Source organism: Neolamprologus brichardi, chromosome 17 (genome assembly GCF_056152115.1).
Source record: "Neolamprologus brichardi isolate AB-2024 chromosome 17, ASM5615211v1, whole genome shotgun sequence".
Taxonomy (NCBI): Eukaryota; Metazoa; Chordata; class Actinopteri; order Cichliformes; family Cichlidae; genus Neolamprologus; species Neolamprologus brichardi.
Window position 1 is genome coordinate 24,632,808 of NC_142120.1, and position 16,836 is coordinate 24,649,643.

Here is a 16,836-nt window from a genome sequence, read left to right on the forward strand (position 1 = left end):
TAGCGCAGGTTATCTACGAATCGGAAGCTAAGCGGTTCAATCCCCCCCCCCCCCCCCCCCCCCCACACACACACACACACACTCTTTCAGTCTGAAGCTTCCTTGGACAAGAGTTGCAAAGAAACACTTGTATATATAAAAGTGTTTTTAATGCTGAATTAGTAGAAAAATTAAGTACCATTTCATTTACAACAACATTAGCTCCTTCCATTTCATCCCTCAACCTCCCTCAGTCAGCTAACCTCTAGCTTGTGTATGAGACAGGAGTCAATACATAATCAAAGCATTTCATGCTTTTCTAGATTTCACTCCACTATATTTTATCTAGCAAAGAAAGAAAGAAAGAAAGAAAGAAAGAAAGAAAGAAAGAAAGAAAGAAAGAAAGAAAAAACTGGCAAATGTGCTGGTAATCCCCTACGATTCTAGTACCAGTATAAATGATTCTTACTGCTTTTTTTCATACTCAGCCTGTTTCATCCTTAGCTGATTTGAAACACGGAAATCCCCCCAGATCTCCAGTTTGAGGAAATTCAATAAATTCACATTGTATTTCTTTCCTTTTTGTTTGTGTGTTTGTTTGTGGCCTAGCTATGCTCCTGTTTTTTCTCTGTCTGTCTCTTATTTCATCTCACTTCTCTAAAAAAAAGGGAGTTTTTTCCTTCTGACCGTTGCCAGGTTCTTCCTCACGGGGGATGATTTAGACTCACACTTTGATACTTGTATGGTCTTTACCTTTTCATATAACACGCCTCGATATGTCCTTTGGACTGTATCCAGCATTTCTGACTTTAATTTTCAATGCTTTGAAAAGATTACAGCTGATAATCAGAATTTTTGCCTTTTATTACATATCAAAATTTTACTGGCACCAGTGAAACTGAAACAGTTTAAGGCCATCAGTTCAGCATTCAGCTATGGACAGGAAGGGGAATTTGGAAATCCTAGTCTGGTGTAATATTTTAATGGTGTGATGAAAGAGGTAAAACTATCATGAAGCTATCAGGGGACGGCTGTCAGGCTCTGGTTGGCTGGTAAATTAATATATTAGATCCTGGACAATATTTGTGAACAGGATGCCATGTTTATTGAATGGGATCTGCGTTTTTTAAGTGCAGCTCATGTAGATTTTTGCATATTTTGCAATTATAAAGTTAAAAAAATTGTGAAAAAATTCCTTTCAATTTCTTTAAAGGCCTGACAGTTCAGTGCCTATTCAAGTGCCTGTATATCCATATAACCATGGATTAGACATGGTGCCCACTAAACACATTTGTAGATGCACTAACAAAGTGTGGGTTGACCCAAAAAAGAAAAAAGAAAAAAAGTTTGTTTGTTTTTTCTTTTGTTTTTAGAATGTATTTAGTGGCAGGAACATCGCGTGTAACATACAAATAAATAAACTGTCAAGAAATGTAAAACTCGTGCGTTTCTTTTTCGCGATCTAAAAAAAGGAAGAATAAAACATTGTTAAAAATCACGATAAAATACAAACAACTATCACTATTATAAAAATACACTTTCGAGTGATGTTTGTGGGACCTCTCGCTGGCCTTGGTAATTAGTTTGTAGTTTAAGGAACGGTTTTCAGTTTCAAATCTAAATGTGAAAGAATGGATGGTTGGTGCCATAGTCGCCCTGTAATTTGCTTCTATCATTTCTCCGTTAGGCTGGCAGCTCAGCCAGCACTCATGCGGACAATCCTGTGGATAGACTGACTGGCACTGGTTATGGTTGATTTAACTGGTGGCACACCGCAGGACATTCAGAGTGGGTTTATCAGCACACAAAGATAACAGCGTGCCTCCCTTCACACTCTGCTGCCTCCTGCATCCCCCGTAAGGACTCTCAAGCTGAGGTTTATCAGAGAAAAACGGCCAACACCAGGCAGGCTGTCGATGCTGCTGATGTGATGTTTTCAGCTGGAGGGGGAAGAGGGTGGTGGGGTCATGAAAAACGTCAGACACAGCAAAAGCGTTAGCACGCAATTACGGACTTCTTATTAAGAGTGCGGTTGAAAATCGGCCCACTTTCGTAGTGCAGCAAGTCTCTCTTTCCAGCTGTGTGTGTGTGTGTGTGTGTGTGTGTGTGTGTGTGTGTGTGTGTGTGTGTGTGTGTGTGTGTGTGTGTGTGTGTGTGAGTGAGAGAGAGAGAGAGAGAGAGAGAGAGAGAGAAGCTAGCCTGAAGGTGAGGCGGTAACGTCCTGCCTCCGTGCCTCTAGCTGCAGCTGAGCCAGATTTGTGCGCACACAGAACTTTACGCATCTGGTCGTCATCAGCAGCAGCGGCCACTCTTCCTGCTCATATGTGGCTCAAACCGAGGAGGAAGAGAACGTCTTCTTCTTCTTATATGATTTCTTGAAATTGAAACAAAAAAACGCGACTGGACGAACACGGGTCGGTCATTTTCTTCTCTGACTCGTACTGCTGGATGTATTGGCTGTAAAAAGATTTAGTGGGGAAAGCAGGAACAAGTTCGTTTGAGAACTCCGTTGCTGATTTGGATGTGAACAGATCCACCCTCTGCTCGGAAGTCCCGAGTTTTTATCTGGCTGTGTTTTTCTAGAGGCGCTGCTAGTGCTTTCTGCATGCACGGATCTACTTGGCTCACTTGCGCTTCTCTTTCTTATTACCGCTCTCTTTTTTTCCGCTGGTTCCCACTTGCGTCATGACTTCTAGCTATGCACATGTAATGGACAGGCAAGCTACGATACCAAACCGCCTGGAGAGCCCAATCACGTCTAACCTGGACAACTTGCAAGCCAAAAAGAACTTCTCAGTCAGCCATCTGTTGGATCTGGAAGAGGCCGGGGAAATGGTCGGTACCCAGGCAGACGAGAGCGTCGGGGAGACGGGGAGAAATATGCTGGAATCCCCGGGGCTGACTAGCGGGAGCGACACGACCCAGCAGGAAAGTAAGTGAAATGCTGATGAAAAGATGTTTTAAAAGGATGGGACGAAGCCGAGAAGCTCAAAATAACACGTTTTTTTTCTTATTATTTGAAATAATCCTCAGCGAACTGTTTTAGCCGCTGTTGATATCCCAAGTTATCATTCATCATTTCTTGGAAACAAATCAAATCGCAGACAAAAGTAGTTCTCTTGACAGGCTGAAAACTAAACGTGTTTCTTTTCGTGACTTGCTGGTGAGTGTCCGCGCGCAGACCACACGAACGGAGCTCTGCGAAAAGCCGCGCGCATGGAAGGAATCTTCTAGTGAGTTTTGGCAATGCATCATCCCTGACGGTCTCCCCCTCAAAATGACCATTAATTTACCATTAACACTCTGATGTCAGTGAAGTATGATGCTGATGGTGGACATGGTCAGTGAAGTCACCTTACAAGTCTAACTTCGGAGTAATAAATCCTTTCCCCACGACTGTTGACCTCAGCAGGGCGCTTTTTTTGCCCTACATTTAAGAAGAAAACACCAATAATGAATTCTGAAAACAGACTGAGTCATGTAGACGTGCGCAGGTGTGACTTATGCTTTGTGAATATTTGCATAGCCCTATCACAATTTTTATTAGAAAACATTTTACACAAGGCCTCATCCCCGCTGGGTGTGCAAAAATGAAGCCGATATCTTTGACACTATAGAGGCGGGATCTAATCCCTGGGCTGCCGTTGGAATTCCACTGTGAGAATCGAGGTTAACATTTCCAACTTTTCTTTTGGTATACGTCACTGCCGAAGCCGACAAGAACCTGGATAAATTCAGCGCAAACAAACAAATACAAATAGATAAATAAATAAAAAATGCCACTGCACGTCCTCTCCACCTCACCGCTGAGAGAGTAAATAAACGCTCCCTTCTTCCTCCCCCTCCTCTTTTTCTGCTCAGAGGGCCATTTGCAGAAGTTGACACAAACGTTATAGCCTTTAATGAGTGTTATTGTTATTTTTAAAGGCTAAAAAATCGTCTGTGAGAAATATGGAGGAGGAAGTGGCCGGGTCACGTCGTTAATCTACGGTTATTTTCAGCCTGTCAAACACTTTCAGAATATCGGAGCCTAGTCATTTGTCATAATTACCGCGCGTGTCCTCGTTCCGACAATTAAAGAATCAAATAACAGCATCTCATCAGCTCTTAATTTGTGGAAACGTGACTCTGACAAACCACAGAAGGAACGAATCGATCGGATTTAGAAAACAAATGTTTTAGACTGATGAGTAAAAACTGTAGTGCTAGTTTTCCGGCTTTTATTGCATTAAACAAGAAATCAGACTTGAGCAAGTTTAACATTATGATCTGAATTATTACACAAGTACATTATTATTATTATTATTATTATTATTATTATTATTATTATTATAGGCAACAACTGATTCAAACATTTGAAACATTTTTAGTCCACGTTTAAAAAAAACTTTGCACAGATGTCCATTATTTGCTTGGGCGTCCACAAAATTTAGTAAAAATCCAAATAAAATAACAAAAAATTGCCAACTACACTTTCATTTAGGAATCAGGTCCCCTCTAACGAATTTGTCTTGGCAGCAGGACTAATTGACTTTCACTGATCGCTGCTAATGAGATCAATCTATAGTCCCACGTGTTGACCACACTTGAAGCTGCCAGATGGATGATGATGGTGCTGATGATGCCGATGGCTTTGATTTGCTGTTTTAAACATCACCCTGGAGGGTTAATTAAAAGCTGTGCGACACCAAACCCGCTGCACGATCTATTAAATGAAAGAGTCTTTTCGGGAAGCTGAGTTTTTTAAAAAGCTATTTGTGCCTGCGTTCTCAATAAACCTCTACGTGACGGCATTTGGACCCATGAAGGTTTCCAAATATTTTATTCCACGAAGAAAACTCGCGTGGAATTGATAGTTTTCAAATACGCTTTTTTTTAATTTAGATTTTTTTTAAATTTACAATTGTATACAAGTACTGTTAAAAATACCTGCGTGGATTCCGTTTTGTGTGGACTGTCCTCTGTCCTGTCATATTTTTTTTTAATTTAAAAGCTAGAAATGAAGTCCGATAGAATACTGTAAATAAATACTTTTTTATACAGGCCTACAAATCTTTTGATTTTATTTTTTTTATTGCTGAATCGCCCTAAAAGTGTCATTTAGCAGTCAAAATGTTTAATTTAAATTATATAATAACATTTAATTACTATGTTTAACTGAAAGTTTAGACGCACTTTTAGGTTCTGACAGATCTTATTTGCTGTCCACTTGTCTCCGGTTGTAAAGTCGGCGGGAAGGGCGTCACGATTCGCTCCTTAACTCCCAGCCTGGAGACGCGCAAACGCTGGTTTCTGGTGAGAAAGCTGTATGCGGTCGTTGGTTTGCCATGTGTGGCCTTTACAACTCCAGTTTACTGCAATTTGTTCTTTTCCATTTAATAAACAGAGTTTCAGCTCAAAACTGTGGACCGTGGTGTCTGCAGAGCTGCTGTAATCACTTCTAAGAAACTGGTGCTGTACCTATGTTAAATATTTTTGAAAAAAGAAAGAAAGAAAGAAAACAGGCACACACATTTTCATGTAAATTAAAGAGGTTATTTGTTTTTGTCTGTGGTACTGCAACATGGTCATTGTTCTTTGTGAGATTAAAATGTAAAAAAGCAAAAAACAGGCCTGGAGAAGTCATGAAAGTACTTATACTTGCACAAACTACTCTCATTGTGGATTCAGTCCTTCCTTCCCAGATTTACGTTTTATTTTCAATAGAAATGAAATGAAGATGTCATTAGTAAAATCTATTGGCTTAAACCTCATGGTGGCAGGATGCCCACAAAAGGTCACAATGCCAGTCTGATTAACTGGATTATGAAGAAGAAGAGCAAAGGATGGGGGTAGTTGTAGTTTTAGGTTTAAGGTATTTATAAGGCATTTAGCGCATAAAATAAAGGCAAAAAATATGAATACAGTAGCTACTGCCTTTTATTACTTTCAAGCACTTAAGGAATAAAATATCACTTCATGGATTTGTTTTAGTTAAGCAATTTAATGAAGCATCTTTGCACTCTCCTCCTCAGTATATGGGTTGGCCTCAAATGTGAAGTAGAACCGATTTAAAGGGCTCAAAGAAACCAAAATGAACATTGTCATTCCAGCCCTTCAGCACCCCACCCCACCTACACACACACACACACACATCTATTTGTGACTCAAACTGTCTTACAGCCTGCAGTAGCAATTGTGTTTAAACGCTGTGTACTGCAACCATAAAAATCATAATTATTTGTACTTATAACTGTTCATGGTTTCAGCTTCTGAGTCTGAGGTTGCAGCAGTAAAACAAATAATCGGGTCAACAGCAGCACACGATCAAAATCTGAAGCAAATAAAGTGAAAGATATGGACATTAAAAAAAATCATAAATTCACACAAGAATACTTTTTTTTTATTTACAACAAATTATTTTTCTGTCTTTGCTTTTTTTCCTCTTGCTATTTTTAATGTATAGGTCTGTAAAAATCCTTTGTATGGAGCAGCAGAAGAAAACACTTTGTGGTCAGCTTGACTGAAATAAATTCATTAAGAGTTACAGACAGACATCACTTTTTATTTTAAGAGCTCCATTTTCGATTCCAGCAGGTAAACAAGTTTACATTTGGTTTTCTTTTTGCCAATCGACTAATTAACTCACAGCAACTCTTAGAAGAAACGTTGACAGCTAAACAAACAGGTTACTCGACGATCGAGTAATGTTTGACACACTGCCAGGAGTGTGTGCGAAAAATGAATGAATACAACAACAATATCCCGTGTTGGGCTGAAAGTTCATATTTCTACTAACAAACATGCTCCAGAAATCTTTTTTTAAAAAGTGCATAAAACTGTAAATGAGTATGAAAGTTGAAGTAGTTTGTATAGACTTAAATAAAGATTCAAAGGAGTAAAACCTTTTCTTCAACAGCAGCCAGCTCCATCAGGTAACACATTACCCGATGGATGAATGTTGTGAATAACTTTTAATTTTTAATGTATTCCAAAAAATTTCCAGAACATGTGACTGAAAGCTCAGAGAAAAACTGGTCTGTAAAAAGTACTGCAATAAAAGTTCTACTTAATGATTTTTACATTAAAAAAATACACACAGATGTTTCCAGAAACACGGCCAATAGTTGCCATTCTTGTTCATTAGATAAAGTTTATGGATTTCGTGTAACCCCAAAATAAAGAATAACACATTTAAAAAGAACTACTATCCCAACAAAACGAATGTGCTGAATACAAAATCCCAATCAGAGTCACAAAATCTGTAGCAGCAAAAACACAAATGATTCTTTTTGTCTCAGTTGATTGAAATCTCTCAAAATGTTATTACTGCTAAGTAGCATGAAACACTTGAGTGTATTGAGCAACGTCCTACCTTTGCATATGTGTGTGCACATAACTACAGACTGTGTGTATGTGTGCATGTAATTAGGAACACTTTAGATCACAGCCTTATTTTTCTGTGTGAAAGTGTTAGTTTGTGGTCCTGTTGTGCAGCCACAATTCACCAACACTGATTTCACCTAGTGGGAACTATCAGGCTGAGCACATGCAGCTCTCCCATAATGAATTACACATTCACCTTTGCCAAAGTGATTCTGTTACTTTTGTTTTTGGCTTGTGTGCTAGTTAGTTAGGTGAAGAGCCAAGTGACATGTTTCTGCAGATCCAGAAATTATTTCACAGCTTTTTAAAATAAATCGTACTTTCTATGAGGGTAAATATTCATATATAATATATAGTTTTATATATAAATATTGTTTGTTTACAAGAAAATAACGATAAGGATAAACCACAAAAGGTATTGTTAATAAGTCAAGTCTTCCTCTAGTAAAATGCTATGATACGTTGTGTCGTTCTTTGCGTATTAAACTTAATAAATGACCTTCTGCTCTAACTGGGCAGAAACAAACCTCAACTTGTTGACCTCAATCATCAGTCTTTAAGTGGTAGTGTATCTATCTGGCTATCTATCAATCGATCGATCAGTTTTATTAATTTTAATTTGTGACTCAAACTGTCTTACAGTCTGCAGTAGCGGTTGTGTGTCAATGCAGACAATGCTTCCTGCTGTAATTATATAACAATATAACAGTTACAATTACATTTATAGTTAATTGCAATTATAACTGTAATTATATAGTCGTTTGATCTTTTGGGTAATGCTTGAGCCGAACGAAGCTGTTCCTCTGATTCATAAAGTTCCTTCTTCCTCTTTGTGCAGATGAACAGATGAACACAGAGGAGAAGAAGAAGAGGAAGCAGCGCAGGAACAGGACCACCTTCAACAGCAGCCAGCTCCAAGCTCTGGAGAGAGTGTTTGAGAGGACACACTACCCCGATGCTTTCGTCAGAGAAGACCTGGCTCGCCGGGTCAACCTCACCGAGGCTAGAGTGCAGGTACGAAAAAGGTATTGCCACAGGAAGGTGGCATCAATGCTACGTGGCAAAAAAGAAAAAAAGACGTTTTCCTGAGATTATAAACCTTCAGTAATAATTCCACATTCTGATACTTTTATTTCCACAAATACTTATTCCTTGATATTTGATTCTGCTTTGATTTGAACATTTGATTGAACTGTTAGCTAGATTCTAACGTAGGTAAAGAGAGAAACAACAAATGCACTTATAAGACTTGAAATTAGTGTTGTACCAGAATGAGTCAGATATAAAATAAATAACTTTCTGTTAATATACAGATATAAACTTATATGATACAAATCTTAAAATAGAATATATTAAATGAATATTTGACTAAGCTGAAAAGTTTTAATAGGAAACTGCAGTACACGCGGTCACACAAACAGCACGACTCCTCACAGCGTCAAATCATCTGTTAGCTTTTAACTTAGTATATTTAGGTATTAATTCTTCCTAATAGGCGAAAGTCATTAACAGCTTTAGATTTTGTGTTGAACTAAACTGATAAGAGCTGACAAATATCTCTTATCATGCCAGAGTGATCTTTTAGATAATTACTGATACTGTAAAGTCTGTTAGCAGTTTGCAAAAACTCCCCAGTGAACCGACCGTGATTAGAAAAGTGGATGTAATGATGTTTAATTTCCTCAGTTGTTTACAAAATGTGTAAAACACACAAGTGCTGCCACAAAAGGGCTGCTAAATACGATGCTGTCAGTGGGAGAATGAACTACTGACTTTGATATGAACGCCGCAAAAACAGATACAAACTGTGATGTATAGTGTTCTGAAATGGGTCTCGTAAAATTAATGTTTCCAGTTGTTAGTAAAAGTTTTGAATTCATGAAGGATTTTTCATCCAGACACACACTTGCCTGCACCGAACATCTGATATTCTGCATTTCTGTTCATGAAGCATGTGTTGTATTCCAGCGTGTCATATAAGTCTAACATACTGAATCAGAAATGATGTGTTTTATTATGTTGCGTTATATTTTTTTCGTTATATATTTCCCCACAAAATAATTTGAATGAATGCAATAAGAGAAAAAGCGTTCAAAGATGAATTACAATTTGAACTATTGTCAATCAGTCCTTTGGTAATAGATTCTGTCCTACAGTGGCTTGACTGATATTATGATTTGCATATTTAAAAAATGGTACTGTGGTGTAGTGGTTAGCAGGTAACCTCACAAGCAAGAAGGTTCTTGGTTTGAACTTTGTGGTCTGCTGGGGCCTCCCTGTGTAGACTATGAGTGTTCATCTAGTGCTTGCATTGATTGCTTCCCACAGACCTTAAACATGCATGTTGAATATGATAAGATGGTTCTCATTTGGGCATAGGTGTGAAAGTGAGAGCGGGTGGTTGACTGTCTACGATGGACTGGAGATGGGCAAGGCGTATCCTATCGCTCACATTATGTCTCCTTCCTCTATGTTCCTTAGGTGGAAAAGTAGTAAAGAAAATGGATGGATAAAAAAAAACATAATTATAAATGTTTTTATTAATTACAAAACATGTAAATGTCATTGAGTTTATAGCTGTCACACAGGCGATCAACTTTAAGGTAATTAGCAGCACGTTCAGCAGCCCCAGTTCAGACAGCAGACTCTGAGATGACATTTATGTAAATGCAAACGTCACACTCAGCTCATTCTTTGTCCTCACAGCTTTATGACCAGTGTTTGTTGGTTTTCTCTTGGTTGTACTGGATAATCTGCCACTCTTCACTTATAAACAAGAAAACATTTTTTCCTAAATGCACTCAGGTTTGCCCTAGAAACACGTGACTTATGACTAATAATTAAACACGTGCATTTCTTGCAGGTATTGATATATACAGTGTCTATAAACAAATCAGTGCTATCTTTATACAAAACAATGAAAGTATTTATTCTGTGGCCAGAGTGAGAGGGAAAGAGGAAATAGTGATCTGGGAGTGAGACAAGCAGCACATCTGTGATTAATGTGTAGCAGAGAGCAATGCAGAAATGCTTTGATAAAAGACTTTGGGTAATTCCTGAGGCAGTGCGTCAGCAAGCCCCTCTGAGTGCATACAACTTATAATAAGGAACTCAGTTTCAGAGTAAGGAAAAACATCAGCATCCTCCACCTCAGTCATCATCTTCTTAATGAGATGGTTGTGCTGGTGGGGGGTGATAAGGACGGAAAGAGGTGAACTATAGATAGGACACACGAGCGAGAGCGTGTGGACGCATGGTCATTTAAGACATTAGACTACATATTTGGATTGGAGACAAGAGTTTAGGTGGTCTTTATGGATCTCCTTTATGGGTAAAGATTTTACTACAATTTAATAGACATGAAGCATTTGTTTTATACTGTGTTTGTCTTTTAATTGACATTAATTGCTGTTTGTGTACAGAATGTAGAAAATGAGCTTTCTTGTGTTTAAAATGTGTTGAAGAGTGAGACACAACTATTTAAAAAAAATCCATAATGATAGATCGATATTTAAAAATATCTGAAAATATCTGTTACACTGACCAATCGTAGCTTCAAGGGATTTCTATAGATCTTCAGACAAAATCAAAACATTGATCATCCCTGTAAATAATAGTCGAGTGTAATATGGTCCATGGAGTGCATGTATGAAGCACTTGTTAGGCCATTCAAAAAGCAGAGTTACTGATTTGTCATTATATCCTGATCTGGGTGTGAGAACACATGTCTGAGGATGACTTTCTTTATTTTAGAGCTTTTACCAACAGCTCAGAATTTTCCCTCACAAGTGAAACTGTGAGTGTGAAACACCATATAAAACCTATCTTTCTTACTGATGTCATACGACTTAATTCAGTGCTGACTGAGAAATTTTAGCGTACTTGACTGCAAACTGTTGTAGGATACCACAAAAAAAAAAACCCCATCTTACTTCGGACACAGTGAGCACGAGAAACATTTAGGGCTTCTATTTCACTGCATGGTTAGAGATAAAATGCAGTTTGTTGAGCAGGCCACAAAGTTGGCAATTACATGGAGAATTATGAAATTCTATGAATGTGCCCAGACTATGTAGATAGAGGTTTCTGACACATTACCAGCTTTCAAGGTCAAAACTTAAAGTATATTAAAAAAACTTCTTTGCTTAATTGACCAACATTTTGGTCAATACAAAAAAAAAAAGACCAATGAGTCTGGAAAGACTCACCATAGTTCCTCATACTTCACAGTGCTGTGCCCGAGCTATAAATATTAATAGTCTGGAAAAAACTGAAATTTTAGCATTTTGGGCATCACCATGTTGTTTTATTGGAGTCAGAGTTTACTTTATATGTGGATGAGAAAGTGGCGCTAAAAGTATATTAGGGAAGGCTTTCTTTAAAGCCTGATATCTAATCAGTGTCAGAAATATTTAAGCAGGACCACTGGCATACTGGGTGGTAGGTGTGTATTTAGCTAATGAAATCATAATAACCTGTTGAATAAATCTATTAACTATGGTTGAAATTTTGCTGAGAGAAGTTGAAGCTTTTTCAATGAGAGTCTCTTTGGAAGCAGGACCTCCAAAGAGACTCTTTCAGTTGAATTCAATTGAGTTTAGCTTTATTTATATAACACCAAATCACAAAACCAATGCAAAGGAAGAATTCTCTTCTCATTGGTTCTTTAACAGGAAGAGACTGCAGTATGTTTGGATTAAAGGAGGAGTGCTTTCATAGTCATGAAGATTAAAAAGCGATGACTAAAAGACAAATGATGTGCTCTGTCCTTTGACTTTCCAGGTGTGGTTTCAGAACAGGAGAGCTAAGTTCCGCAGGAACGAGAGAGCTATGCTGGCCAGCAAAAATGCCTCGCTCCTCAAATCTTACTCAGGAGATGTGACAGCAGTGGAGCAGCCAATTGTGCCTCGCCCTGCACCCCGCCCCAACGACTACCTATCTTGGGGGAGTGCTGCGCCCTACAGGTATAGTCCCCTCGAACGTCACCTAATAACCTTGCAGCCACATTCTGTGCACAAAGCCTACTTTGAATACAAATGGAATTCATTTTCTCAGTTTAGAGAAGGACTTCCATTTATTAGCAATTTCCCAAGAAATTTTTCCTTTTTCCCAGAAAAAGGGAAGAAAGAAAGGTGGGAAAAGTATAAAAAGACGAAATAACCACTAAGACGAGCAGTAACATCACCGTAACAGTTCTCTCGCTTTCTCTCTCTCTCTCTCTCTCTCTCTCTCTCTCTCTCTCTCACACACACACACACACAGATGCTGTGTTCTGTTATTGTTTAATTTCCTCCTCTCCTACCTGCACATACTTTTCATTGTTCCGCTAAACGTTTTCATCTCCTGTGATCCTGAACTCAAACGGACTTATACCTCAGACAGTTTACACACACACACACACACACACACACACACACACACACACACACACACACACACACACACACACACACACACACCCACACACATTGTCCATTCAAACTATATTTCTACACCAACAGCGATGCCTTGTGCATTTCGAATAGTAAAACAATGTTATTTTTCTTTTTGTCTAATTGTCCGTGCAGACAGACCAAGGCTCACTGCTGCAGCATATTCTGTGTATCCAAAGCCGCATGCATCTAATGCCTCCATGCAACAGAGCTTTAATACAAAACAGTTAAACGTCCCATGTCCTCTTGTGCAGCCTTAAACAAAATGATGCACATCTGCACCAAGTTTCAATGAATTCAGTCTGATTGCTTTTGGGTAAGCTTGCTGACAGACAAAACAACAAACAGTTAGATAAATAAACAGCAAATAAAACAGCTCTCCGCTTTTCAAATGTGACATGTTCCTCTATTACAATGAACATGCACACTTTATTATGACCAAATCACACATACACGAGGTCTCAAAAGCTGATTAATCACTAAAATTAATTTCTAATTAAAAGGACTGAATCACCCAGTGCATTTGTTTGGAATTTGGGCTTTAGGTTATTACAAATCCTTAGCAAATGTGAACCAATGTGGAACAATCTAGAGATAAAGGAAAAGTTTAGTCTTTAATAATAAAAGCAGACTAATGAGTTTAATCTTCTTTTTAAAGGATTTGTTAAAAAATAAAAATAAAGTAATGGCAGATTAAAAATATATACATGTATTAAAAAAAAATCACCATTAACCTAAATTTAATCTTCATAAACACATAAATATTTAGCTGCATTTTACTTCCAAATTTACTTCTTGAAAGTCATTTTCTTTTTATAAAAAAAAGTCTCTTCAGCTTAAACTATTAGAAGTCTAAATGTCTGGCCTGTCCATTTATTACTCGTTGATGAAAAATCAGGCGCAAAATGTTTCCACTTCATTTCTATAGCACTGAATATAAAATAATATCGCACAATAATCTAAAGCCAGATTGTGTTGGCAGTGCCGTGCAGACTGTCTCTGAACGATTACACTGTAAACCCAAATGTTCAAATTCATTAGTGTAAACCTTCTTTTAAAAACAAAACAAAACGTTTTTTGAAATAACAAATTGTATATTCAAAAAATATTATACTCAAACATTTTTATATATTGTTCTAGGTATGTGTAGACTAATGTTTTGTAAGTTTCTTACTGACACCTCTCAAAAGTGGAAAGTTTTGCAAGAAATGAATGTAGTGAATGTAAAGCGTTTAATTTGTGATGGTATAAACTGGTTTAAAACTAGATGTTCCTGACTAAAGTAAAGGACTCTAGACTGCTTTTGTAGAGAAGAAAAAGAGACTATGACAATAAAGAAATTTCAAGTGAAAATATTTGAGTTATATATATACTTAAAAATACTTAAGTAGCCAAGTACTACATCTTGCATGTAATGAAAATATTTAAATGATGAAAAAAATGTTATTCACAATGACAACTTGATCTATTTGTTTTCAGGAGAAACGACTGGCAAGCATGTATGCCTAAAATAGGTACATGTAGTCTTTCCATTTTAATAACTGTAGTGAAAGTTGAGTGAATGTGACCTTTAAATGCTGTAATGCTGAGTTAAAGATCAACCTCTGTTCCTACATTTTCATTCTGCCTTTTAAACTCTCTAAATCTTTGCCTTCTACCTTTCATATGCAACTATAATCTGTTGCACACATCTAACTTTAAGCTAATTGTGGTGAATCAAAACACCATTTTCCTCTCCCTGTCTCTCATCTAACCCCTCTGTCAGCACTTGAGGGCTGGGGATAGATCCTGTGACCCTCCTGAAGAGGTGATAATGTGAAAACAAACCATATTAAATCCACTGCTGACCCCCATGACCCCTCTGTGCTACACTACACGAGATAATGAACATCGCACAGAATGACAGCGCTCTCCTGGGCAACATTTTTGTGACTCTGGTTACATTGGTCATGATTTACAGTAATTCTCAGTTCTGAAACTGAGTATAAAATGTCAAACCCTACAGCTGCAGCCAGAGAAATCTTTGTAGCAATAATGCTTTGTAGTGCCAAGAGTTCACTTTGCATTATCCCTAAGCTGGTATCCAATGGTGGCAGCGTGAGTGCTGCAGAAAATATTGCCCACAGAGAGTCTCTTTCTCTTTCTCTCATATATATATATATATATATATATATATATATATATATATATATATATGGGTCATTATCTTTCTACTTATCTTTCTGCTTATCTTTCTGATTTCTGCTCATTAGGTTTCACATACTGCTATTTACAGACAATATAACCACCAGCTTGGTGCCTAGACAACAAACATGCAAAAACATCGGTCATGTTCCTGTAGGGATTTTAGCTTTCAGAGTAGTTGATGTCACATTTAGTTTAAAAGGTTTTTTTTTGTTTCTTTACATATTTACATAGCTGCAGGTGATACTGTAATCCACAGATGATGTAACTTTTCACCTATTCTGCCTCCTTCCTCTCTCAGTGCCATGGCTACCTACCCACCCACCTGCTCCAACACCAATACATCCCAGGGAATGAACATGGCCAACAGCATTGCCAATCTGCGGCTCAAAGCCAAGGAGTACAGCTTGAACCAGGTGCCCACAGTCAACTGAAACATTGAGAGGCTAGGGGATCCCAGGGGAAGGGAAGGAGCCCTCTCTACTACAACACCCCCCCAGAGAAGGACATTGTCTCTGGGATGAACATTATTCCACATACTCTGGATCAAGAAGTATTCTTTTCTTTCTGGAGCAGCCATGATGGTATACTACTATCAATGTACCAATGTGCAAAAGTGCAAAACCGTGTGATGGCAGGATTTTCCCCAAGCCAAGTTTTCTTTTTCTCCTCAGCATCACTGAATTCTTGTTCACACAAAAAGACATCTAGACTGGATGCTGTAGCCAAATATCTGCACAGTTTTGCATTTGTGATTGTGACTTAAATGGAGGGTTAGTTCCAGTCAGAGAACTTGCTTAAATGGAGACTCATATGGACTACATGGAATCCCACTTTTTCTATGGTGTTGGATAAAATTACACACCATAATTGGGATCATCTACTTTCTTTCTTTTTATGTCTTCAACAAAATGACAATGACTTCCTCTGACATTTATACAATTTAATTTTTGTTTTCACATTTCTTTCCATTTTATACCACTGACAAACAAACATTTTCAACACATTTTGAATTTCATGTAATAGTCCAATATAAAGGAGAGGCTAATGTATTTCTGAATCCAAAATCAGTAGATAATTTCATATGATATCCTTTATTTGTAACAGAATAAAAACTTGTATATGAATAAACATGCGTTTCAAGCAATAAAATTGCCGTTTCAACACATATCAGAAGGGAGAAAACAGTTGTTTTCCAATATTTTCCAGGTTTCCATCACTTTCTTTAAACAGTCCCCGACTGAGTCTTTACGCTTGCAGATTATTATAACAAAAATATACTGCCTACGATCAGTCAGCCTTGAATTATGCTTCAAGAATTATAAGGAATAAGTGTGTTTATAGATCAGACCATTTGGAAAGCAAACTGATCACGGACCTCATGCACACCCCATAAAAAGAGAGATTTACAACCAGAGAACAGATGCTCCTTCAGAGAAACCCCAAGGTCCTCCTGCTTTGTGTGGGGGATAGGCTTGGGGGAGGGGTGTTTTCCTGATTACCACAACCTGAAATTTCCATCTTAAAAATAGGATATTTATGAGCGGCGAAATCTTGTCCTTGCTATGGAGGCCCTCGGGTCTTGTTTAACTGTATGACTCTTAAACAAGGTGTTTCTTCTCCCTGTCCCTCATAACCTTCACTGTCAACAAACATAAGTTGATACTGGTCTTTGAATGGTGTTCCCAGACTGTAAAAGCCAGGTTGAATGAAACCGTAGCTGATGAGGAAGTGTTTTAATTTGGTGGACTTAAAAAAAAAAAATCGGCATGCGTGCCATCGTATGAAAACACGGCTCAAGAAATTGTCATTTGCATAAGTTTACACTTTGCCTAAACCTTTACGTTAGTGGTGTCAGCAACATTACATATGTATT

General features: G+C 37.9%; 1 protein-coding gene across 2 annotated transcripts; it reads left to right on the top strand.

Annotated features, from left to right (window-relative positions):
- Window positions 1-2,207: 2,207 nt before the first annotated feature.
- Window positions 2,208-16,145, top strand: prrx1b (paired related homeobox 1b). Of its 2 annotated transcripts, XM_087830880.1 has the most exons (5): window positions 2,208-2,911; window positions 8,183-8,358; window positions 12,127-12,308; window positions 14,256-14,290; window positions 15,262-16,145. In XM_087830880.1, the coding sequence occupies exons 1-5, from the start codon at window positions 2,665-2,667 to the stop codon at window positions 15,315-15,317; spliced, it is 696 nt and encodes a 231-aa protein (XP_087687006.1). In that variant the 5' UTR covers window positions 2,208-2,664; the 3' UTR covers window positions 15,318-16,145. The 2 variants fall into 2 exon arrangements, with proteins under 2 accessions (XP_087687006.1, XP_087687005.1); XM_087830879.1 differs by lacking the exon at window positions 14,256-14,290 and having other exon boundaries at window positions 2,211-2,911.
- Window positions 16,146-16,836: the final 691 nt, after the last annotated feature.

What these genes read in the sequence shown, in the direction of transcription:
- prrx1b (XM_087830879.1), top strand. Translation starts at nt 2,665, where the DNA reads ATGACTTCTAGCTATGCACATGTAATGGACAGGCAAGCTACGATACCA. An exon ending in CGACACGACCCAGCAGGAAA is followed by an intron (nt 2,912 to 8,182) that starts GTAAGTGAAATG and finishes CTCTTTGTGCAG; the next exon opens with ATGAACAGATGAACACAGAG. An exon ending in TCACCGAGGCTAGAGTGCAG is followed by an intron (nt 8,359 to 12,126) that starts GTACGAAAAAGG and finishes TTGACTTTCCAG; the next exon opens with GTGTGGTTTCAGAACAGGAG.